General features: G+C 42.5%; 1 protein-coding gene across 4 annotated transcripts in view; it reads left to right on the forward strand.

Annotated features, from left to right (window-relative positions):
- Positions 1 to 1,256: 1,256 nt before the first annotated feature.
- LOC148866953 (putative leucine-rich repeat receptor-like serine/threonine-protein kinase At3g14840) overlaps positions 1,257 to 25,585 on the forward strand; it is a 77,542-nt gene continuing 53,213 nt past the window's right edge. For all 4 annotated transcript variants that reach the window (XM_088979604.1, XM_088979602.1, XM_088979601.1 and 1 more), the window contains exons 1-10: positions 1,257 to 1,580; positions 15,632 to 15,803; positions 19,273 to 19,344; positions 19,428 to 19,496; positions 19,600 to 19,671; positions 19,769 to 19,840; positions 19,945 to 20,016; positions 20,614 to 20,685; positions 20,788 to 21,076; positions 21,172 to 21,243. In XM_088979604.1, the coding sequence (XP_088835730.1) occupies positions 1,481 to 1,580; positions 15,632 to 15,803; positions 19,273 to 19,344; positions 19,428 to 19,496; positions 19,600 to 19,671; positions 19,769 to 19,840; positions 19,945 to 20,016; positions 20,614 to 20,685; positions 20,788 to 20,863 (777 nt within the window). In that variant the 5' untranslated portion in view covers positions 1,257 to 1,480 and the 3' untranslated portion in view covers positions 20,864 to 21,076; positions 21,172 to 21,243. The remainder of the gene's footprint in view (positions 1,581 to 15,631; positions 15,804 to 19,272; positions 19,345 to 19,427; positions 19,497 to 19,599; positions 19,672 to 19,768; positions 19,841 to 19,944; positions 20,017 to 20,613; positions 20,686 to 20,787; positions 21,077 to 21,171; positions 21,244 to 25,585) is intronic.

Here is a 25,585-nt window from a genome sequence, read left to right on the forward strand (position 1 = left end):
AATGGCAGGTACCGGATTGTTACATTTTGAAAGTTCGGGTACTGGATTGTCATATTTTGAAGGTTCGATTATTGGATTATCGCATTTTAAAATTTAGTGACCAAATTGTCACTCGAGCCAAAGTACAGGGTATGTCGGGAATTTTCCCTAATTTTCTTAATGACAAAACTAACCATAGACCAATCACTTTTCCCTATTACCTATGTTTTATATAACAAAAATATCCTTGACTTATTTCTCTTCAAATATTTCATTTTTTTCTTTTCTCACAATCCACCTACAGTTAAATTTCCCTACCATCAGTTCAATTTGAGTTAATGAACAGGCTTATTTATGGCACTTTGGCTTATAGTATGAAGTTTGAGTTGGATCTTGCAAACATCAATTTTATCCATCCCCAATGCCTGACCGAGGGTAAGGGTACAATGGACCAGGTTTGAGTTGGATCTGTATGAATCAAAATCAATTTAAATGGATTCGACAGACCAATACTACATATTAAATTGGAGAAGTCTAGACTTGATAGTCGAAATTATTTATTGGATTGGACTTGGTCCCTTTGTAATGGATTTATATTGGATTAGCTAGGTGGGATTAACCAATATCTGATCCATTGACATAAGATAAGAATATGGGTGTCAATGGACCAGACTTGGATTGGACCTTAATCTAAATTAAAACCAATTTGAATAGTTTGGACGGTCCATACATTGAATTATTAGATCAATCGAGAATGGTCCAAAGCAATATTTTAAAAAATAATTTAGAATCAGAACTATTCCGGCCACCAGTTTTCGGGTTGACAGTTTGACCGTCCAATTTAAACGGACACCCCACTCTATCAATAAAAATTTAAAAAAATTAAAAAACGGTCAAAACTGTTGAATGGGATGACGGAGGTTCGAAAATCATGGTCCAAAGTAATCATTGAACCTGGTCCATGCATCTGTAACGGATTAATATCACAGTGGATCGGGATAACATAATTAGCTTTGTTGTACTGCTGGTGGTACAGATACTAACTGTACTTAACTTTCTTAATCAAGTATTTGTTGTTAATACTAGATGAAACTTCACTAATTACTTAATTGTGACATTTTTGGGCAAATTTTACAAGACAGAGTCAACTGGTGAGTTGTAACTGCGTAGTTGTCCATTCAATAATTTATGTACCCAAGTCTACTAATGTTTTTTGACCAGTGATCCCGCTGCTTCATTGCAAGTACACATAAAGGTAAGAATAATCACGAGTCCACGGAAACAAACACACAATTTGTGGATCAAGAAGATGGTTTTGGGAGATAGTTTTGTAGTCTGGACCATTTGCTTCAGCTGCTTGTTGGCGTTTGCACTCGGCGCTACTGGGCATAATCTTGTGCCAGATGAAGGTGCGTGAGACTACTACTCTTTACAATTCCAAAGTGCTGAGAATATAATCACGAGTCCACGGAAACAAACACACAGTTTGTGGATCAAGAAGATGGTTTTGGGAGATAGTTTTGTAGTCTGGACCATTTGCTTCAGCTGCTTGTTGGCGTTTGCATTCGGCGCTACTGGGCCTAATCTTGTGCCAGATGAAGGTGCGTGAGATTACTACTCTTTACAATTCCAAAGTGCTGAGGATTGTAAAGAGATCTAAATTCTAATGTTGGTTCTATTTTCAGTTTCTGAAAACACTAATTCTCTCCAGTTTTAATTTTATTAAGTGGCTGTTAAAAACACTAGAAAAGAAGCCCTTAGGCTAAATCCATTCAACTAAAAGCAGTACTGTTACACACCTCTCCCCAGAAGATTTAAGATGATTAATGACTTACTGTGGGGGGGAGGACCAGGAAATTGGTCTATTACAAGAAATAGCAACAAATCTAGTTAATCTGTGAGCGTGATAGTGCTAGATCACAGGCCATACCCATAACTTTTATACTTCAGTAAGAAAAATTAAATGAATGTTAGATGAACATATCTAAAGCATTCTGACTTTTTGTGGACATTCAACGTACAAGAAGAAAAGAAGAAGAAGAAGAAGAAGAAGAAGAAGAAGAAGAAGAAGAAGAGGAGGAGGAGGAGGAGGAGGAGGAGGAAATCCAATCATAAAGAGTACCAATCCTTTTCATATGTGACAAATGGTAAATTAGGGTATCGCAAAGAACGACCACAAGCCTTTCTATCCTTTCCCTGGACATCCCATGAATGGGAGATTTTTATGGGAAGAATAGTGATGTAGTACAATCCGGTCACTCCTAGTTGGTGCTTGCATGGCTCCTGAGATGTACCTGAAACGAGAGGAATGAGGAAGAACTCCGGGGGGGTTTCCCAGTGGGAACGCTTCGATGCTTAAGTTAGTATTGCGTACAGGAAGCAAAGAGAGAATGAAAGCTAAGAGTGTAGGTTGCGCTAGTGATTTTTCAAATACCTTGTTCCTTGAGGGTAAGTTCCTTATAGCTGAATTATGTTGCTCGCAACCCTCTGACTTCTGACAGGGCAGGTATAACCGCCACTGTCAGTCTGCCATAGCCACTATAGGCAGGGCTGAGGTGGCACGCGTGGGGTCATTGTGCAAGGTACATGTTTGTCAGGTGTGGGATGCCTTCCTAAAGGTGGCAGGTGCAGCGAGGGGACATGCCTGCAATTCGCAGGTTTGTCAGGTACGGCGGTCGGGTAGGAAGCCCTCCTATGGTATACCAAGCTATTCTCCTGCGAATTGCCCTGAGCTGGGCCGTCCCTTAAGTGATGGGCTGCCTGTAACCGGTTATGCCGAGCTAGCCGACCTGAGGTCTTTGTGCCTCAGGGCGTCCAAAGAAGAATCGGTGCGTTCTTGATTGGGAGTGCCCTGAGGTCCATTAGGAGGAGCTCGGGTCTCAAAAGAGGTCAGGGTGCCCCAAATTCGAGACCCCCCGAAGTCCCTTGACCCCAGAGAGGAGGTGCGGGTGAAGCAGCTTTCGGCGAGTAGTTTACCTACCAAGTTGGCATGCTGAACTCGGTGGGACTTCCCCACCGAGTTGTGCTCTTGTCCGTTGTGCTGTCATGCTGAGTCACTGTTTGATCTAGGTCACGCCTACGTGTACCTGAGCTACGAGGTCGGGCCAAATCACCTTCCATCAATTGCCCCCCACTCCCTGCGCTAGTGGCGGTGCGCCAGCGCGGGGAGGTCATGACGCGCCGGGTGGATTTGGCATCGGTGTTTGTGTTGCGTCATCGCGCGTTTCGTCCAGCTGTACCGGTCTAGCGCCTGGCTCGACTGAAAAGAGATTCGGGTCACGTCCAGGTTACGCGCGGACTTCACGCAACTTAGACTTCATGGACGTCAAAAACGTGCTAAATCATTTTCGCCTCGAAGAACCCGCGCTTGTAGCTATAAATAGGGGGTCCCTTGGCCATTTTCTTCACCACAAAGCCTTCATAGTTAGCGTTTGAGCTCGCGCCAGGGGTTTCTTAGCTCGGGTCCTACAGTTCGTTCTGTTCTTCCAGTCCGGTTGTGTTTCTTTGGTGAGTCCTCCCGAGCTTCCTTTTCCCTTCTAGTTCGCTTCTTTTTGTTAGTCCGATATGTCGTCTAGTGTAGGTGATCTCATCGATGAGCCTGAGGTAGGTACCTCAGCTCGGGGTGTCCCCTCTACTACCTAGTCATCCGAAGTACGGGTGGCTTCGGGTCATCTGGCGTCTACCTCCCACCGAGGTCAGGAACTAGATCAATTCGGGCCTTCCATAATGACCTCGGAGAGGCTTCAGGACCTCATACAGAGGTTCCGCCTCCCTAGCGAGTACTCATATAGTCTTCCCACCGGCAACTTCCCATGAGAGCACGGTCCCAACGAGATCGTGATCTTCAGGGAGCAACTGATAGCCGGGCTTATACTTCCACTTCACCCTTTAATCGTTGAGGTGTTGGTACACTTTAACATTACTCTGGACCAACTCCACCCAAACTCCATACGGAATGTGGTGGGGTCCATTTCTCTTTGTTTTGATTGTTCCCTTTCCATAGATTTAGATGTTCTTAGCATGATCTTGGCTATAAAGAAGAGCACTTCGGACGCTCTCCCCGGGCATAGGCGGTCTTACTACCTATCCCCCTGCCCGAGTTTTAAACTCATGCATAAGCTCCCGAGCAAAGTCCTAGCTTGGAAGCGGGACTACTTCGTAGTCCGGAGCAGCACGGGGTGGCCCTTCCCCATCGATTGGAGGATAGCCATTCAAGACCCTAGTGTCATCCTGGACGGGAAGACCAAGAAGGAGCTCCAGTCACTGGCTAAGCTCGGGTTGCATTATAAAGACTTCACCTCTGAGGAGAAGCTCGTCAGAGCAGGCTTGACTCCAGGTAGGTTTTTCCCACTTTGGCTTTTCTGCTCATATATTTGCTTCGAGTTACTGATGTCGTATTTCACCGCAGGTCCTATGGAGGCGGAAAAGATAAACAACCAAAGATTCTTCCACCAGATGAAGAGGAAGAAACGCATGGTAAAGAAGGCATGCATTGGGTCCCCGCCAGCTCCAGCCGAGCCTCGACTTCCGCAGACCTCTGCCTCGGGGCCCGAGGTGGCAGTCATGCCCGTCATAGACTTGGAAGAGGGGGTTGTGCCCAAGGGGCCCGAGGTGATGGCGGAGCCTGTTGCTAAGCCTACCCGAATTTCCAGGGAAAGCGTTACCGAGGCTAACGCCGCTACTATCGGGGCTCATCCTGTTGAAGATGTCGCCGAGACCTCCGAGAGCTCCACTCATGATGTGGAGATGACGGCTTCCAGCTCAGAGGGTCAGGGGAACCAATCCGTCCTGAACCCCAAGTGCAACCTGAAGAAGAGTACGCTTGCTGCATACCCGGGGGAGGTCAGCAAGTGGGCTGAACTCACTCCTGGTCAGCTCGGCGCCCAAGCTGCCACTCATACAATGGTGGTGAGTTTCTCTTCTTTTTCTCTTTTTCCTTTTTTTTTTTTGACTGGTTTCCCTTTCATAGGTGAACATCGCCATTCGCGCCTTGACACTCCAATCAGATCGGCGCCTGAGGCGGGCTCTGGAGGCTGAGAAGTCGCCTCGCGCAGCCCATACTGAGTTGAGGGCAGCTCGTTGTCAAGTTCGCCGCCTGGAGAGTGATGCCTTATCTCAAAAGAGCTTCATCAAGATGTTAATGGCAGAGATGGGGGAGCTGTCCCGAGACAAGAACAAGTTGAGGGCCGAGGTGAACGACCTTAAGGTCGGTCAGGAGGTCTTAGGGCTCGAGATGAGCAGCCTCAAGGCTGAGCGGGATGCATTGAAGCTCGAGGTGCAAGGCCTCAAGGAGGCGAAGGGGAAGCTGGAGCATGAAGTGGGGTACCTCCAGGAGGACATAAGGGAGAAGACTGCAATCTTCGAAGGTGCTCTTGAGGAGGCCAAGACCCAAGCCGTCATTGACTATGACAAGTCTTCGAGATTCGACGATGAGATGACGGAGGCCTACCCTAAGGGCTTCAAGCTCAGTCGGTGGCTGATTAGGCACCTCTACCCCGAGCTAGACACGGGCGCCATCATTACTTCGCGGATCACTAACGACATCGTGCGTCAGTCAAAAGAAGACCCTGATTCCGAGGATGAAGGTCCCAAAGATGGAGTAGAGGATGCCGGTCCAGACACTATCCCCGAGGGGGTCCCTGATAGAGGCGATGAGTCCCCGAAGTAGTTTTCTCCTTATATTTGTAACTTAATTTTTCCCTTTCTGAACTGTGAATGTACCATCCTGAGCCTTCAAGCTCAGGTAAAAACTCTTGTACTTGAACTCTCTTTTTAATGAAATATAGTTTCTTTCGAGTATCTCTGAGTGCAAAAATACTTCTAAGTGTGAGCGGACTCCAATCTGGTCAATTTAATGTATGGGTTACTCGAGCTATCAAGCCACCGAGTTGGTAGTAAGGGTGACTGAGTGAAGTTGTGTTACTTCGAGTTGCGCGGGTTACCCCGGGCTATCGGGTTACCGAGCTGAGTAAGAGCAGCAAGGATATAGACACCGTAGGGTTCATACCCGAGCTGTCTTTCCCTTAAGGGTTAGAGATAACCAGGTTTTTGTTAGTTTGCTATGCCGAAGTGGCAGCTGGGGTTTTCTTGTGGCCCTTAGGCTTAAGAAGGGACCCGTAGTCTATTCTTAGGTTTCACCCAGGCCTCTTGTGGTCCTTAGGCTTAGGGAGGGACCCGTAGTCCGCTCCTAGATTTCACCCAGGTCGAAGTGGCTGCTAGGTCTTATGTGCCGAGGTCATGTTAGCTCGGTATTCTGGCCCTTAGGCTTGGGGAGTGGCTCGTGTCCTACTCGATTCTTACAAATAATATTGTCTTAGGTTGACAATATTCCATGCTCGAGGTATTTGTTTCCCTTCGAGAGTCTTGAGTTTGTATGTTCCTTCCTCGAGCACTCATTTCACTTGGTAAGGACCTTCCCAGTTAGACCCGAGCTTGCCAGCGCCGGGCTCAAGTACCATAACTTTACGAAGAACCAGGTCGCCAACGCGGAGCTTCCGCTTCTTGACCCTGGTGTTATAGTACCGAGCTACTCTCTGCTGGTAGGTTGCAGTCCTAATGTACGCAAGGTCCCTTACTTTATCGAGTAGATCGAGGTTGGTACGTAGCTCATCTTCGTTTGTCTGATCACTATATTCTTCTAGTCGTAGCGTAGGTACTTCGATCTTTGTGGGGATCACTACTTCGGTGCCGTAGGTGAGATTGAAGGGTGTGTCTCCCATGGTGGTCTTCTCCGTGGTTCGGTAGGCCCACAGGACACTGGGTAGTTCATCTACCCACAATCTTTAGCTCGGTCCAGCCGTGCCTTTAGTTCGCGAAGGATGACTCTGTTTGTTACTTCTGCCTGACCGTTTGCTTAAGGGTGCGCGACTGAAGTAAAGTTCTGTTGGATCTCCATGTCTCGGTACCAATCTTGAAATTTGATGTCCTCGAACTATTTGCCATTGTCGGAAATCAATACCTGAGGTAGTCCGAAGTGGCATACGATGTTCTTCCAAAAGAAGTTTTGGACACTTCGGGCTGTGATTGTCACGAGGGGCTCGGCTTCTACCCACTTGGTAAAATAGTCCACCGCCACTACTAAGAAATTTCTTCCACCCATTGCTGGCGGGAATGGCCCAAGTAGATCGATGCCCCACTGCGCAAAGGGCCACGGGCTGGTGAGATACTTGAGGTCGGCAGCGGGTTGGTGGTGAATATTGGCATGCCTCTGGCATTTGTCACATTTTCTGACGAGCTCAATAGTGTCTGCCTTCATTGTTGGCCAATAGTACCCTTGTCGAAGTGCCTTTTGGGCAAGGGCCCTGCCCCCCAAGTGCCCACCGCACAGACCCTCATGGATGTTGCGGAGTACGAGCTTGGCTTTGGTAGGTCGCAAGCAGCGCAAGTAGGGGAGCGTGTAAGATCTCCGATATAGTTGTTCATCTATCATGACATATTTGGCTGCCTGGCGCTGCACCCTTCTAGCTGCATTGCAGTTTGCAGGGAGGGTCCCGTGTAGTAAGAAGCTCACGAGCAGACTCAGCTCTTCTTGAACGACAGGAGCGACCTCCTCTGCCCCCCTGAGAATGCTAGGTCAAGACAGGTCCTATATGTATACGGTTGTCATGGTGATGTCGCTGGTGTTGGCTAACTTGGACAGGGCATCGGCCTCAGCGTTCTCTGACCTAGAGATTTGTCTAATAAAGTGTGACTGGAAGTTGAGCAGGGCCTTTCTGACTTTGGCTAAGTAGGCGATCATGGTTGGCTGGTGAGCTTCATACCCACCGGTGACCTGGTTGACCACAAGTTGGGAGTCGCTGTAGATAACGATGTGCTTGACTTTTACTTCTCTGGCTAGAGCTAGTCTAGCTATCAACGCCTCGTATTCTGCTTCATTATTGGATGCCTCAAACTCGAAGCGTAGCGCGTACTCTACTTTTATGCTGCTTGGGCCGTGCAGAACTATTCTAGCACCGCTGCCCTATTGGTTCGAGGAGCCATCTATGTGAAGGATCCAGGGCTCCTCATCCCAGCTCGTGGTTGGCCGAGCTAGGAGAGGTGCCACTCTGGCTACTACTTCACGGTGTTCAGACTCGATCGATCCGGGAGCTTTGGGCTCACCCGAGGTGGGAGCCTCGCGCTCAACCAGACTGGGAACTTCGGAGCTGAATGTGCATTTGGCTATGAATCAGCTAAAGCTAGGGCCTTAATGGCAGTTCGCGGCTTGTACTAGAGGTCGTACTCGCTAAGCTCAATGGCCCACTTCGTCAATCGACCAGAGACCTCGGGCTTAAGCAAGACTTGCCTCAGAGGTTTATCGGTAGGGACGATAACAGTATGAGCTTGGAAGTACGGGCGAAGCTTCCGAGTTGCAATTATCAATGCGTATGCTAGCTTCTCCATCTCTGGGTATCTCGTTTCTACTCCCTACAATACTTTACTAACATAATAGATGGGTCGTTGGACCCGATCTACTTCCTTTATTAGTACCGAACTGACCACTTCGTCGCTCGCCGAGAGGTACGGTTCCAAAACGTCGCCCTCCTCAGGCCAGGTTAAGATTGGCACACTAGCGAGGTAATTCTTGAGCTCGTCAAACGCGAGCTGACAGTCTCGGGTCCACTCGAACCCTTTGCTCTTGATTGCCTTAAAGAACGGCAGACAGCGGTCCGCCGATTTGGACATGAAGCGGCTTAGGGAGGCTATGTGGCCATTCAACCTCTGAACCTCCTTCAACTTACGGGGTGATCTCATGTCTAAGATGGCCTTAACCTTATCCGAGTTGGCCTCAATGCCACGCCGGTTAACGATGTATCCCAGGAATTTACCTGAGGTCACACCGAACACACACTTGTTCGGATTTAATCTCATGTTAAACTTACGCAAAATTTCAAAAACAAAATGCAAGTCTCGTATTAGTTCATGTGAAAATTGAGTTTTGACGACCATGTCGTCTACATAGCATTCTACTTTTCTGCCGATTAACGGCGCAAACAATTTATTTATAAGCCTTTGAAAGATTGCCCCTGCGTTTTTCAACCCAAAGGGCATAACCTTGTAATAGTATAGGCCGAACTCCGTGATGAAGGCAGTCTTTTCTTCATCCGTCGGGTCCATCTTGAGCTGGTTATAGCCCACCAAGAAACTTAGCAACTCATGCCCTGAGGTCGCGTTCACCAGACGGTCGATTCGGGGGAGCGGGAAATAGTCTTTTGGGCAAGCCTGGTTCAGGTCAGTGTAGTCGATGCACATGCGCCACTTGCCATTGGCCTTCTTTACCTGGACGGGGTTGGCTACCCAGCTCGGGTAGTGGACTTCTCTTATGAAGTTCGCTGCGAGGAGCTTCTCTACTTCCTCGTTGACCGCTTTCCACTGTCCCGGGGCTAGGTTGCATTTCTTCTGTCTAACGGGCCTAAGTACAGGATCAGTGTTTAGCTTGTGAGTTATGATTTCAGGGTCTATACCAGGCATTTCTACCGCGGACCATGCAAAAATATCTAAATTTTGAAGTAAAAAACTTACCAGTTCAGATCGTAGGGGCTCTTGGACGGAAGCACCGATCTGAAGCATCCGAGTTGGGTCTGCTGTTGAGGCCGGGACCGCGACTGTTTCTTCTGTGGGCGCGGCTCGCTCTTCGCCTCGCTCCGTGGGTCATCCCAGTTCGAGGTCATTGGTCACCTTGGTTTTCCCCTTTAAGGTGGCAACGTAGCACTTTCGGGACTCGAGCTGGTTGCCCCACGCTACTCCCACACCGAAATCTATTGGGAACTTCATACCCAAGTGGTAAGTGGAGACCACCGCCCGTAGGACATGGGTGATCAGTCGACCTATTATGGCATTGTAGGGAGAGGGGGTCGCTACCACTAGGAAGTTGTGTTCGAATCTGACCACATAAGGCCATGTGCCGATCTCTACAGGTACTGTTATTTTCCCAAGGGGGCGGACTTCCTCTCTGCTGAAGCCCACTAAAGGGGTGTCTGTAGGCCTCAGATCGCTTCTCTACAACTGAAGTTGGTCAAACACAGTTTTGAAGAGGATGTTGGCTGAGCTGCCTGAGTCCATGAGTACGCGCCTGACCTCGAAGTCATTGATTCTCAACTTTATTACAAGTGCGTCATCATGGGAGTAATGGACCCCTCGCGCATCGTCTTCTGTGAAGAAGATTGAATCTCCCATCTTCGGCCGCTTTGGGGGGTTCTGCTCTTCCCAGGTGGCCTCACGAACTGACGTCTGAGCTGCTGCTGAGGTGCAACCCGCAACGATCGAACCTCCCACTATCATATGGATGGTCCCCCGAATTGGCCTCTCCTCCGGAGGCTACCTCTGTGGTTGTTTGGCCGGCCTGCTGCTGGACTCGGGAGCATCTTTATTGTGCTCTCCTTGCTAACCTGTTCTATTGCTATTGTTATTATTGTTATTTTGTACAAAGTTTCTTAAATATCCACGACGGATGAGCTCCTCTATCTTGTCGCGGAGGTTTTTACAACTCTCGGTACTGTGACCGTGCTCTTTGTGAAAACTGCAATACAAACTCTTATTTCTTTCATTGGGATTCCCCCTCAAACGGGGTGGCCACTTCACGTATGGGACATCCTTGATCGCCATCAGGATTTCGGCCCACTTCGCGTTCAGTGGAGTGTAATCAGCTCGGTCCAGTGTAGGAGCTCGGAACAATTGACCCGACTTTGCACCCTGAACTATTTTCCTTTTTCTTCGGATGTCCCCTTGACTGGAAGGCTCTCCTTGTCTCTTTCTTTTTCCGGGTGCGCCTTCACCCTTCTGGTTTATCTCCTCTTCTGTGGCTATGAACTTATCTGCAAGCTTTAGAAACTCGGTTATGGTCGCGGGTTGGTTGACGACCATGTGCCACTTGAACTCTTTGTGCATCACGCCCTTCTTGGCTGCAGCAAGGCGTACGGCGGGGTCCAGGCGCGGTATCTACATACAAGCGTCATTGAACCGCATGGTATAGCTCCGGATGGACTCTCCCTCTCTTTGTGCTATGTTGAATATGCTTTCTTCAGTTTGCGGACAACGTTTGCTAGTGACAAAGTGGGACGTGAAAGCTTGTGCGAACTGCGCCCAACTTCTTATTGACCCAGGTGCCAAGTTTCGGTACCACGTGCGGGTTGCTCCCCTAAAAGTAGTGGAGAAGGCCACACACATGCACGACTCGCTGGCTCGCGCTAGGTGCATCTGTGACTGAAAGGCGTCTACATGATCATTTGGGTCGAACGACCCGTCGTACTTATCAAGAGGGGGGAGCTTGAAATCCTTTGGCATCGAGACTGCTAGGAGTTCAGAAGACAAGTGGGACGAAACTGAGAGAAGGGGAGCTTTGGCTTCGGCTGAGCCGATCTCTTCTTTGCCCATGAGCTCTGGCAAATCGTGGGTGACAGATCGGCGAGCTCGGCGTCGGTGCCTCTGCTTCCTGACGGGCTCGACGTCTGTGCTGCTCACTTTCGTGCTATCTAGAACTGTTTGCGCCGGGGTTAGCTCGGTCCACTGGTGATGGCTACGGACAGAAGGGGCCTGCCCGGAGTCTGCTGCTAGGATTTCAAACCGATTCTCAAGGATCGGGGTTTCAAACTTCGATTGTTGGGGCGACGTTGATCGGCCGGGCCAGGGTCCTCCCGACCTGGGGGAAGGCTTGGTTTTTTGGGAGACTATAGGGGGCCTCCCCTCGGCCAGAGTGTTCGCTCTAACAGCGAGACTTTGCTTTCTGTGAGACCCGGTGTTGAGACTGGAGCTGAGGCTGTTGAAGCTGAGGTTGGGGCAGCTGGGGGAACTGCTGCTGATACTGGTACTGGGAGACCTGGTGTGGCACGTGCTGTTGATAGAGCTAGAGCTGTTGGAATTGTTGCATTTGAGCCTGCATGGCCCTCATGCATTGCACCAGGTCCTCCAACTGGTTCTGACTGGCCGCTGGGGGCACGACCGAAGGCTCGGTGAACTCATTCCGACTGTAGCGGGGAGTGGGGCGATGATAGGTGCCATTGTGAGAGACACGTTCAAGCTGAGGATTTCATCCGCTGAGAGGGGGACGGTGAACTGTCCGATACAGACAGTAGGAAGCTGGGGTTGTTCCCTGAAGTTATCTATCTCCATGCTTCGTCCGACGTTGCTAGGGGAAGCCATGAGCGTTGGATTGTTTCAAGGAAGAAGAAGGAACTGAAAAAGTTTAGAGAGAAAGGCTTTTTGAAGTGTTTCCCACAGACGGCGCCAAATGATGTAGCACTATCTGGTCACTCCTAGCTGACGCTCGCGTGGCTCCTGAGATGTACCTGAAATGAGAGGAAGGAGGAAGAACTCCCGGGGGGTTTCCCGGCGGAAACGCTTCGATGCTTAAGTTAGTATTGCATACAGGAAGCAAAGAGAGAACGAAGGCTAAGAGTGTAGGTTGTGCTAGTGATTTTTCAGATACCTTGTTCCTTGAGGGTAAGTTCCTTATAGCTGAATTTTGTTTCTTGCAGCCCTTTGACTTCTGATAGGGCAGGTATAACTGCCACTGTCAGTCTACCATAGCCACTATAGGCAGGGCTGAGGTGGCACGAGCAGGGCCATCGTGCAGGGTACGTGTCTGTCAAGTGTGGGACACCTTCCTAAAGGTGGTAGGCGCGACGAGGGGACATGCCTGCAATTCGCAGGTTTGTCAGGTATGACGGTCGGGCAGGAAGCCCTCCTATGGTATACCGAGCTGTTCTCCTACGAATTGCCCTAAGCTGGGTCGTCCCTTAAGTGACGGGCTGCCTGCAGCCAGTTATGCCGAGCTAGCCAACCCGAGGTCTTTGTGCCTCGAGGCATCCAAAGAAGAATCGGTGCATTCTTGCTTGGGAGTGGCTCGAGGTCCATTGGGAGGAGCTCGGGTCTCAAAAGGGGTTAGGGTGCCCCGAACCCGGGACCCCCCAAAGTCCCTTGACCTCGGGGAGGAGGTGCGGGCGAAGTGGCTTTCGGCGAGTAGTTTACCTGCTGAGTTGTCATGCTGAACTCGGTGGGACTTCCCCACCGAGCTGTGCTCTTGTCCATTGTGCTGTCATGCTGAGCCACTGTTTGAGCTAGGTCATGCCTACGTATACCTAAGCTACGAGATCGGGCCAAATCACCCTCCATCAAATAGCTTTGGACAAGATAGGTTTATGCATTAGAATTCTCGGATTTTTTTTTTGTGGACTTGCAAATAGTATCTGATTGTCTAAATTCGAATTCGAATTTGATTTCATTAAGGGTGATGTGAATTTGATCCATTTATAAATTGATTGAATATGGATCTACCCCTATCTGATCCGATAAAATCCAATCTTATCTAATATAAGTATATGCTCATATATACTTATAACTATATTGTATCAATTCATAAAGTGTGTGAAAATTGTGTCTTTACTAAATTATCACAGGTTCAAGCTTATACATGTTATTTTTTATTCATTTTTCTCATGAAATACAATTGTAATTTTTAGTTCATTTTATTATGATATTATGATAATTTTTAGTTTAATTTAATAACACCTCAATATCTATTTGCCATCTGAATTCAATTTGAATTTATATAAATCCATAATGATCTGATTCAAAATTGAATATAAACACATCAAAATTTGGATCTACTTATTTTCTATTTAATTCAATGTGTTTGCATCCCTAAATCAAGGTCCAAAAAATATCTTCTTCATTTTACTTCAACCAAATGGCAACTGAAAATTTATATGTAGGCCAAAAATTAGTTTTGGGCTATTACAAAAACTGCTTTCAATTAATCTTTGAGGTGTGATTTGGGCACATCAATTCTTTTGACAAGGGCACACCTCTAATAATGAGACAAAAAGTGGATGTTAAAGGCTTTTATTTTTTCGCCTTTTGACTAGGGATCTGTACACTTTTAATCATGGGTTAGTTGCACTCCGGCTTATGCTTTTCAGAAATTAGCAGACATGCGTGCATTTTGTTCATGACAATTTTAGTTTAGACGATGATGATGTTTAATATAATGGATATATGATATTAGAGGTCCGCCAACTGTTTTTTCTTCAAACATTTTGTTTTTTTAATTTGTGTTTTTGTGTTTTTAATTTTTATTATTAAATTATTACATCAAGGATTGATACGTTTGCCCCAAAATGTTGAATAGTTAACCAACTACCAAATAGAAAAACAACTCCATTTTTTTATGTTAGTTTTAAATTTTGAATCTTAAATCCAACATCAATAAAAAAATTCTTCTTTATCACATTTAATTTCTTTAATATGATTGATTATTAAACATGTGCCCACATGTTTTCTATAAAATTTATGTATATTTTTTTTATTTTTAAATTTGTATGTATTTATCTTTTTTGACATCAAGGGTCAATACATTTGACCTAAAAGGTTAAACTTATGACCTAACACCAAACATGTAAACACTTTTGCTTTTGCGTTAGTTTTGGATTTTGTTTTTTATTTCCATTATCAGTAAAAGCAATTATTGTTAATCGTACTTAATTATTTTTATTTTATATGATTAATATAAAATATTAGAGATGTGCCCAAATATTTTATGCAAAATATCTGTATTTTTTTTGTTTTTATGTTTTAATCCTTTTTTAGTTTTGATTATTTAATTATGATATCAAGGGTTGATACATTTGGCCTGAAAAATTAAACTTTTGACCTGCCACCAAATATTAGTGAATTCCTATATTTTTTATATTTTTCTGTTTTTGTCCTTTTTATTTTTGTTATTTAATTCTAACATCAAGTGTTGTCACATTTCACTTAAATGGTTGAATTGTTGACTCACCACCAAATAGGAAAACAACTTCATTTTTGGGTCAGTTTTAAATTTTATATTTTATTTCCAATATCAACAAAAACAATTATTGTTTATCTCCCTTCTCTTTAATATGGTTAATATAAAAACTTTGAAGATCTGTCCATTTTTTCTAGAACTTCTATAATTTGTTTTATTTATGTCAAATTTAAAAGTTTTATTATTTAACTGAGTCATCATTTGTTAATCCATTTGACTCGAATTGTTGAATTGCTTAGTCAACACCATGATGGAAGAATAGTTTTGTTTTTTTGGTTCATTCTAAAAAGCATGGATTTTATATTGTTAAAACTATTGAATAGAAATTTAGTTAATTGAATTTATTGTTGAGAAAAATAACTTAAATATATGATTCAATGAGAGAGAATAAGAGTTAGTATCTAATATAAGACTTAATGAGAGGGAATTGAATGGGGTGAAAAGTAGTAGTTTAAATTACATTTTCTAACCTCACAATGTGATAGGGACCAAATTAAAAAATAAATTTATGTCAGTTAAGAAATAGAACTAAAGGAAAAATAATTATATTTAATCTTCAAATATAAGATTTAATGAAAGAGAATTAAATAAGGTGAAAAGTAGTTGTTTAATTAAATTGCATTTTCTATCCTCATAATTAGAGAGAAACCACATTTGATATTTTTATGAATTAAAAGTTCCATAGTTTGGATTCATACTTTTTTGCAGCCCCATGGATCCACAAAAAATCTATTAACCATATATTATATATCATACTTGATTTAACTTTTATGACCTGCATAGAACCTTTATATAGTATAAATATAGGTAGATAGACCATAGATGGATAATAGGCCCTCTAATCTTTTGCAGTTCCATTTATAATGTATCCTTTTTTATTTATGACAGTAAATGCATTGGGTCAAATAGCAAGGAGGTTGGGGAAGACAAACTGGGATTTCAGTGTCGATCCATGTAGCGGCCAATCTGAATGGAAAACACTCCATCCATTAAAGGGATCTGAAAATGCTGTCACTTGCAATTGCTCCTCTGACAACACTGTTTGCCATGTTACAAGCATGTATGATTACATTATGTTTATGTTAGAGAATTAAAACCTATTCAAGGACCTCACCTAATAGCTTCAACTTTTAGGCTATGTTTGGTTTGAAGGAAAATGTAGGAAAAGGAATGAAAAAGTAGGGAAACCTTTATAACCCTTGTATTGGTTTCCTTGTCATTCCTTTCCTTTCCCGACCTTTTCCTTCAAACAAAACATAGCCTTAGGTTAAATGGTTCCTTGAGATGGTACCGGAGTTAATTTGACCAAGTGGTCTAATGTTTGATCCTTTTTGCCCACATGCCTTGTGATGAAATTTAATTAATTATAATGGGGCATTGAGGATTAGACACTAGACCATGTGGTCAAACAAGCTTTGATACCATCTCAAATGAACCACTCAACCTAAAAACTTAAGCTGTTAGGTGAGGGCCCTGATTAAGTCTTTATTCTATAACAGTTTAATCAAATGTTTACTGAATTAAGTGAACTGGGAATAAAAATTTGCTGCATGAATGAATCCTTCTAGACTATATACTCACATCTAGTAGAACTATGGTGGCAACAATTACAGCACTCCCTTGTAATCCCCAATGAATTGATAAATGGGCATACCAATAATGGAATCAGTTCACAAGTGAGGTTTTGAATTTATTTATACCACTTATCTATCCATGTTTCATTGGGAACAAAGGAGTGCTGCGAGTAAATGTGCTCTCCAACACAAGTTGGGATTTCCTCCCAATAACAACTGTCCCAACACAATTTCAACATGATCTGTGTGGTATTTAGATTTCTCCTTCTAGAATTGGTTATCATACCCACCTCATAGCCTTTATAGCTGCATATGGGGATCATTTAATTTGCATACTTGTATGTTTTTATTTATGGGGATATGTTCCCAATGCATGGCTGCAAGGGTGGTGAGGTGGGTGTCAGGACCAAATTCTGTGAGGGGGAAATCCTGATCATCTGTATCCACACTTCTCACCCAAAGACTGGGACCCATCAGAAGGTGGGAAAAAAACTTTGGAGAAATTTACTGTTTGCCACATTAGATTTGCTTAATTTCAAACTATAATTAACTTGTCACATTTAAAGTGTTAGTAATGCTACACCATATCACCTAATCCTTTCAGTAGACTTGCAAACGGTACTGGTTGTCAAAATAAATTTGAGTTCAAAGAACAAAGGGTGATCTGAATTCAATTGCTTATAATTAGATCATATGCGATCCACCTCTATCTATCTATCTATATATATAAGCGTATGATATTAGAAGAACCTTGATCAATCAAACCCCTAATTAATTTTAATAAATAAAACCAAATTGGTTACCATTTTTCCCAATATCATGTCTTGTTTATGTACCATACATTACACATAATCAAGCCCCCACGTGTTCATATATACTTAAAATTTATATTATATCTAATGTTTTCGAATCGCCGTTGACCTGGATGATCAGACTGTTCGGCCTAGGAACCGTCTAGGCAACTGGTTCAGCTTTACCTCAAACCTAGTTCCTAGCCAAAAACATTGAATTGGTCAATGACTCGTTGACCCAATAGTTGAACCATCAACCCATTCAATGTTTTATTTCTCTATCTATCTATCTATTTATCTATCTATCTATCTATCTATCTATCTATCTATCTATATATATATATATATATATATATATAAGGGTATGATATTAGAAGAAACTTGAGCAATCAAACCCCTAATTAATTTTAATAAATAAAACCAAATTGGTTACCACTTTTCCAAATATCATGTCTTGTTTATGTACCATACATTACTCATAATCAAGCCCCCACGTGTTCATATATACTTAAAATTTATATTATATCTAATGTTTTCGAATCGCCGTTGACCTGGATGATCAGACTGTTCGGCCTAGGAACCGTCTAGGCAACTGGTTCAGCTTTACCTCAAACCTAGTTCCTAGCCAAAAACATTGAATTGGTCAATGACTCGTTGACCCAACAGTTGAACCATCGACCCATTCAATGTTTTATCTATCTATCTATCTATCTATCTATCTATCTATATATATATAAGGGTATGATATTAGAAGAAACTTGAGCAATCAAACCCCTAATTAATTTTAATAAATAAAACCAAATTGGTTACCACTTTTCCAAATATCATGTCTTGTTTATGTACCATACATTACTCATAATCAAGCCCCCACGTGTTCATATATACTTAAAATTTATATTATATCTAATGTTTTCGAATCGCCGTTGACCTGGATGATCAGACTGTTCGGCCTGGGAACCGTCTAGGCAACCGGTTCAGCTTTACCTCAAACCTAGTTCCTAGCCAAAAACATTGAATTGGTCAATGACTCGTTGACCCAACAGTTGAATGTCTAATCGAATCGGATGGTTGAACCATCGATATTGGGAAAAGCGGTAACCAATTTGGTTTTATTTATTAAATTTAATTAGGGGTTTGATTATATATATATATATGTATATGTATATATATAAAAGGGTATGATATTAGAAGAAACTTGAGCAATCAAACCCCTAATTAATTTTAATAAATAAAACCAAATTTGTTACCACGTTTCCCAATATCATGTCTTGTTTATGTACCATACATTACTCATAATCAAGCCCCCACGTGTTCATATATACTTAAAAATTTATATTATATCTAATGTTTTCGAATCGCCGTTGATGATCAGACTGTTTGGCCTAGGAACCGTCTAGGCAACCAGTTCAGCTTTACCTCAAACCTAGTTCCTAGCCAAAAATATTGAGTTGGTCAATGACCCGTTGACCTGACAGTCGAACCATCGACCCATTCAATGGTTTTTTGTGGTTTTTTATTTTAATTCTTTTTTAATTTGTTTATCAGAGTGGGCTGTCTGATTGAATCGGATGGTTGAACCATCGACCCGAAAACCGGTGGCCAAAACGATTTTGATTCCAAGTCAGTTTTTAAAACATTGATTATATTATTAATAAAGTTGATATGAATGTTGTGTTTTTTTTTTTTCTAAAAGGTTTTAAGTTTCATGTAGAAAAAAATCAACATTTGTTCATAAAATGTGATATCAAGTAATTTTTGATTTATTTTATTAGTATTTTGATTATTCTTAGTTAATTCAATTACATCATTCAATAATAGTGTGAGAGCACTAAAAGATCATGTAGATATGTATAAACAAGTATCAACTTATATGACCTGCATCCAATACAAGGTAAGTATCCACCTCAGATAGATATAGATAATTAAATATAAAAAGCATAGATAAATCATAGATGGATATTTGGAATTCTATTAAAGAAGCTCTATTCGAATCCAATGTAAATCCGATGGACAAAATCCGATTCGAATTCGAATATAAACGAATCATAATTGGATCCGGTTATATACGATTCGATTCGATCCGTTTGCATCACTTGTCGTTACTGGTCATCAAGACTTCAAGGCAAGACAGTAAGGCCTCAATTGTCGCTTGTCGGTTTTGCAGACTTCTCAAATCTCAGGGTCTGCCAGGAGTTCTCCCGCCAGAGTTGGTTAAACTTCCATACCTCAGAGAAATGTAAGAGGCGAAGAGCTCCCCTACATTCCCCATGGCTCACTTTATCCTTTCTCCACATTTAAACATACTTCTTTCTGTCACAGTGATTTCACCCGCAACTACCTTAACGGTACAATCCCGCCAGAATGGGGTTCTACGAAATTGGAGATCATGTAAGTAGACTCTATCTATTCCATTGCTTTCCATTCTCATGGCGTGCCCTAGCAATGAAAAGCTTTTGTTTATCCAAAGTTAATCAAGGGAGTATCGCTGCAGCTCCCTTCAAGCGAATCGTTTGTCGGGTTCAATACCCAAAGAACTTGGAAACATCACCACTCTCGAACAGCTGTAAGTTTTGATTTTCTCTCCCTTTCTGTGGTTTAGTCTTTGTCTTTCAATTGTTGTCTTTTTCTTGGGGTTTTATTTAAGTAGTTTAAATCTTCAGGGTCCTCGATCACAATTACTTCTCTGGAGTTCTTCCTCCAGAGCTTGGGAATCTCGTCAACTTGCAGAGACTGTAAGGCCTTCCTTTCATTCTGCATACCTTATGGAGTCTTAATTTTTCTAATTTTGTATCTTTGGAGGTCTTTATAATGTATATCGCTCTGTGGGTGGTTGCAGTCTACTTTCCTCAAATAACTTGACGTGGCAGTTGCCGGATAGACTTTATAACCTGGTCAGCTTGAAGGACTTGTAAGTCTGAAATTGTATCGCTTTTTATAATCTAAGTTCTGAATAAATCAACAGGAATCTTCCTCCCCAAAATATTCCTGTAACCGCCCTCTGAGGGCGAAGCACCCTGGTGTTGCTTGCTAGCATTCCTCTTTAAGTATCCCTAAACTTAGGTGGCTTGGTGTCAATGTGTGTTAACACTGGTTTACAATCTTAAGGACAGTCAAGACATGGCCAATCGAAAGGGTTCCCTAAGACATGGATGGTCTGGATCAGCCACAGGATTCCTCCATGTCAGAAATAATTGGGTCATCTGGCAAGCTTCCCTGACCCAATTTAGAAGGTTTTAAAATCTGGTATTTGTTTTCTTGGCACAAAGGTTGGGTTGCTCCACTGCAACCTTGTGACCAGGGTTCAAATATTGGAAACAGCCTCTCTGTATGTGCAGAGGTAAAGCCATGTACATCTGTCCCTCCCCAGACCTTGCATTGGCAGGAGCCTTGTGCACTGGGCTTCCCTTTATACGTTATTAAAATCTGGTATTTGTTTTCTTATATTATTTTTCTGCCTAAGAAGTTATTCTTGTTTTTATTGACTACTATGGCTTACATACTGCAGTCGAGTAAGTGATAACAAATTTAGTGGAAAAATACCAAGCACTATAGGAAACTGGACGAAACTCACGAAATTGTAAGAGATTCCAATTTTAAATTTCTGAGTGTCTTTTATGAGGTAAAATTTGAAAAGGTTATTTATATTTCATATGTTTCACTTAAATTTGATTAATAACAGAGAAATGCAGGCTAGTGGTTTTGAAGGTCCCATTCCTTCTGAGATTTCTATTTTGGAGAACTTAACTGATAAGTAGAAGTGTCTTTATTTCATATTGTTGCAGATAGTTTTTAATATATAGCAACATCTTTTTTTTTATCAATAAATATATGGCAAGATCTTGGTGATCTTCAATCAAACAATTTCTGGTCCCCACTTCCAGTGCAATTTTTGTATGCAGAAGGATCAGTGATATAAATGGCCCAGACACATCTTTTCCATCGCTGGGCAAGCTGAACTTGACAACATTGTGAGTTCAATGGCTATACATCTCATAATATCTGGAAGTAACGTTTTTCTATTAAATTGTGGTTTGTTGACATTCTTTTTAATTCCTTATTGTAGGATGCTGAAAAGTTGCAACATAATTGGAGAATTACCCCCATATCTTGCGAAGATGAGACAATTAATAACCTTGTAACTCTCTCTCTCTTTCTCTCTCTCACACACACACACAACACACACAAGATACATATCTTGAATATTGTTTTGTGCATCTCATTGAGATAATATCACAATTGACCGTTCTCTTGAAGTTTTATGGCATGTTGCCCTCTTAAATAGCTTCTCATGTCCTGATCTCTTGAGAACAGATTTTCCAGTCCATCCCATTTAATAGCACTATAACATATTATCCTCTTTAACTTTTTTTTATTGCGACTTTTCTCTCCAAGTGATAGCATATTATATTCTATTGTTTATACATTTTTTTATCTCAGTTGCTTCAAAGTGTTGGTACTCTTCCCTTTTCATGCATGGTACACAACTTTCACTTATTGAATAACTTTTCACAAAACAAAAAATATGAGAAACTCCATTAACAGTAATTGAAACTACTATTGACTAGAATACCCCTATTTTTTAATTTGGTCCCTCTCTAATTGCGAGGGCACAAAATGCAATTGGAACTACTACATTTCTCCTCATTCAATTCCCTCTCATTTAGTCTTATATTTAGGGAATTAACTCCCATTCTTTCATTGAATCCTATAGTAATTAACCATATTTGTTAGTAGTGTTAGTGAAGGGGTATTTCGGTCTTTGTACCTGTTGAGAAGGCTGATGTGTACTGTTATGTTACTTCGAGTGCCTCTTACTTAAAGAAGGGCACTTAAGTCATTTCCATCAAGTTAATAATATAATAACAGGCCTGGCCAAATCTAGAGAGTTACTTTTCTCTAATTCGAACCAGCCTTTCTTTCTCTCTTCTTCCTTTCTCTCTTCTTCTCTTTTTCTTCTCCTACTTGCTGTTCACTTTTGTAGAGAAGATGGGCCGAATGGCCCATAGGCTGTTACTGTATATTTATCTTTATGTTCTTCTCTGTAATGGGCCTTATTCTGGGCCCATACTCTTTTATGTTCCTCTTTTGTAATTTCTTGTCCAACTAAGGACCTCTCTTGTAATTACTAAAAGATTAACTTAATAAAAGTGTATTAGAGAGTTAGAGGGAGGTTAAGTTCGAATTCCTCATCCTCTAACTCTTCTTGCCGCAGCTCTCTCTTCTTCTCTAATATTCTCTTGCTAAGTTCTCTTTGTTTCAAACACAGTCCGTACTTCTAGGACTGTTTTTCAACTTGGTATCAGAGCAGGCCATTGCTTGGCGTGTTCCTCATGTGGTTCTAGTTCAGCCAACTACATGAGGAGGTTCTAGGGCTGAAAGTTTACAGTCATCCGCCTGATTCTTGGAGGTCATTGGAGGGTTCCCAAGCTTTTACACACTTGGAGAAGGGTTCGGTGACCAGGAAGAATCAGAGAACAAGTTGCTTTGCCTGATTTAAAATCAGAGAAAAGGGTCTTCAAAGTCATCCTAGAGGACAAGTGTTCGGCCTGGTTTACAGTTCAAACCAGAGACTCTCTTACTGTAAGTCTTTGCTCAGTTGTTTCTGGGTTAATTTTTTACTATTCTGGACTGTTAAGAGTCCGAAGTTTTCTTTGGAAACAGTACAGCTATTCGGCTATCCTCTGGTCTGATTTAGTCCAGAGATTTCTGGGTTGTTTTTCATTTCTTTTCTGGACTGTCAAGTAGCCGAAATACCTCTGGAATCACTACTGCTGAGACTGCTTCATTCGACCACTGTTGCTGGATTGCTCCTACTCAGAAATTTCTAGGTTGCTTTGGAGGTCCTATTCGGCTGATTATTGGGTTGGGAAGTTGCTGAGACTGTTTTAAAACTAAGTGTACCAGTCTCATCTTCTTTTCAGCTCCTTCTTGAAGTGGTTTCTTCAGTTAACAGTGGGCTGTTAAGTTTTGCACACTGAGTGTTCGACAAAAGGTCTCTTAAGAACTGTGGTCTTTTGTCTTCCTCTTTGGGACATCGGCTGTTAGCATCCGAAATACCTTGTGATTGGAGGTTGCTGGGTGTCCTTTTGAAAGCTGAAACAGTAAAGAAAGAACTACCACCGAACTTTGCATGATGGATTTCTCAAACCTTGAAAACAAGAATGCTGCTGAATATGGGCAGATTTTGGGAATCCCAACCGATTCTATGCTGGCTGTAACTACAGTCAAGCTTGATGGGACAAACTACTTGGCTTGGTCACAATTAGTGAAAATCCATATTTGTAGCAAAGGAAAATGGGGTTTTATTTCTGGGAGCAAGAAAGCTCCCTCAGAGGATGATCCATCTTATGAGAGATGGGTACAAGAAAACTACATTGTGATTGGGTGGCTTGTGAACTCAATGCAGCCACAGATCAGTCAACATTATCTGTGGATGAATTCGGCTAAAGAAATCTGGGATAGTGTTGCAGAGACTTACTCCCAGAAGTTGATTGTTGCTAGAGCTTACAAACTGAGAAGTGATGTGAAGAATCTAAGACAGGGGGAGAAGTCACTTGCAGCATACTTCTCAATCTTAAAATCTATATGGCAATAGATTGATTTGATAGAGGCTGTGACTTGGGATACCCCTAAGGATGTTGAAACATACAGGAAATTGGTTGAATGGAATAGGGTCTTTGAGTTCTTGACAGGGCTGAATTCTGAATATGATATTACAGAGCAAAACATCTTGTCCAAGGAAGATATTTCATTGTCACAAGCATATACTCTGGTCAGCAGTGAAGAAAGTAGAAGGCAAGTGCAGGTTCATGGGGTTGGTATCAATGATCATTTTGCAAATATGGGAATTAAACCCAAAGGGGTTACAGAAGCTCACAATGGCACAGGAAGGAAGGAAGTGGTGTGTGAATATTGTAAGAAGCCAAAACATACAAAGGACAAGTGCTGGAAATTGCATCCCAATCTTGTACCTATCAGATTCCAGAAGAAGAATGATAATGGAAGACAGGAAGTGCACATGCAGCCACAGGCACAGATACAGAGGTTGAATCTACCAATGCACAGTTGGCAGCCATGAAAGCTGAATATGAGAAGTTTGGAAAGATGATCAGTCAGCTTGAAGGTGCATCTTCATCATCCATCCCTTATGGAAGTTCAGCCACCATTGCATTTGCTCACTCAGGTATAAGGGCTTCCGCTAACCATGCATCCACCTCAAGTAAACACAAAACCCCTTGGATCATAGACTCAGGTGCTTCTGATCACATGACTAACCTTTCCACTTTATTTGTTTCATATGATTTACTTCCTGGCCGTGACAAAATCACCTTAGCTGATGGTTCTCTTGCCCCTATTTCCGGCAAGGGAACTGTCGAGGCTACAGACTCCTTACTCTTATCTTCCACTCTTCATGTGCCTAAATTAAATACCAATTTATTATCTGTAAGTAGCCTGACCAAATCATTGAATTGTTGTGTAACCTTTTTCCCTTCTCACTATGTGTTTTAGGACCTGAAGTCTCAGAAGGTGATTGGGAGTGGCCATGAAGCGAATGGAATATACTTGCTCGACAACCCTGGCCAATGCTTTGATCATCCCAAGAATGTTGCTTTTGGTTCTACTTTTTCAGAGTCTGTTAGTCAAATTATGTTGAGTCATTGTCGGTTGGGTCATTTACCTTTTTCTGCTTTAAGTCATTTGTTTCCAAAACTGTTTAAGGGAGTCAGTCTGTCCAGTCTTAGTTATGAGTCCTTTCAGTTGTCAAAGCATTGTAGAAAAAATTACCCTGTGAGCAATAAAAGATCCTCTTCTCTTTTTCATATTGTGCACTCTGATGTGTGGGGGCCATACCATTTATCCTCTATGGGGGGTTACAGATATTTTATCTTGTTTATTGATGACTTCTCTAGATTCACCTGGATATACTTAATGAAATCCCGGGATGAAGTCCAAAGACTTGTTAGGCAATTTCATGAGCTTGTTCTAACTCAATTTGGTACCAGAATTAAGGTTTTCTGATCTGACAATGCAAAAGAGTATTTTGAGAAGAGCTTATCTTTGTATCTTTCTGACATGGGGGTTATTCATCAAATCTCCTGTGTTAGAACACCTGAACAAAATGGAGTTGCTGAGAGGAAAAATAGGCATATTGTTGAAGTTGCAAGGAGCCTTTTGTTTGCCTCACATGTTCCAACAAGATTTTGGGGTGATGCTGTATTTACTACTACCTATCTCATACACCGTATGCCATCCAGGGTACTAGGGTTTAAAGCCCCCTTCAGTCTTCTTCATCCAGATAAGGATCTCTTCCCAATTCCTCTTCGTGTGTTTGGCTGTATCTGTTATGTTCACATTCCAAGTGTGCAAAGACACAAGTTTGAACCGAAAGTCCACAAATGTATCTTCCTTGGTTACTCCCCCACACAAAAGGGTTATTGCTGTTTTGATCCAAAGACTGGCACCCGACATGTCTCTAT

The sequence above is a fragment of the Nelumbo lutea genome, chromosome 3 (genome assembly GCF_056320005.1).
Source record: "Nelumbo lutea isolate HS-2025 chromosome 3, American lotus-T2T, whole genome shotgun sequence".
Lineage (NCBI taxonomy): Eukaryota > Viridiplantae > Streptophyta > Magnoliopsida > Proteales > Nelumbonaceae > Nelumbo > Nelumbo lutea.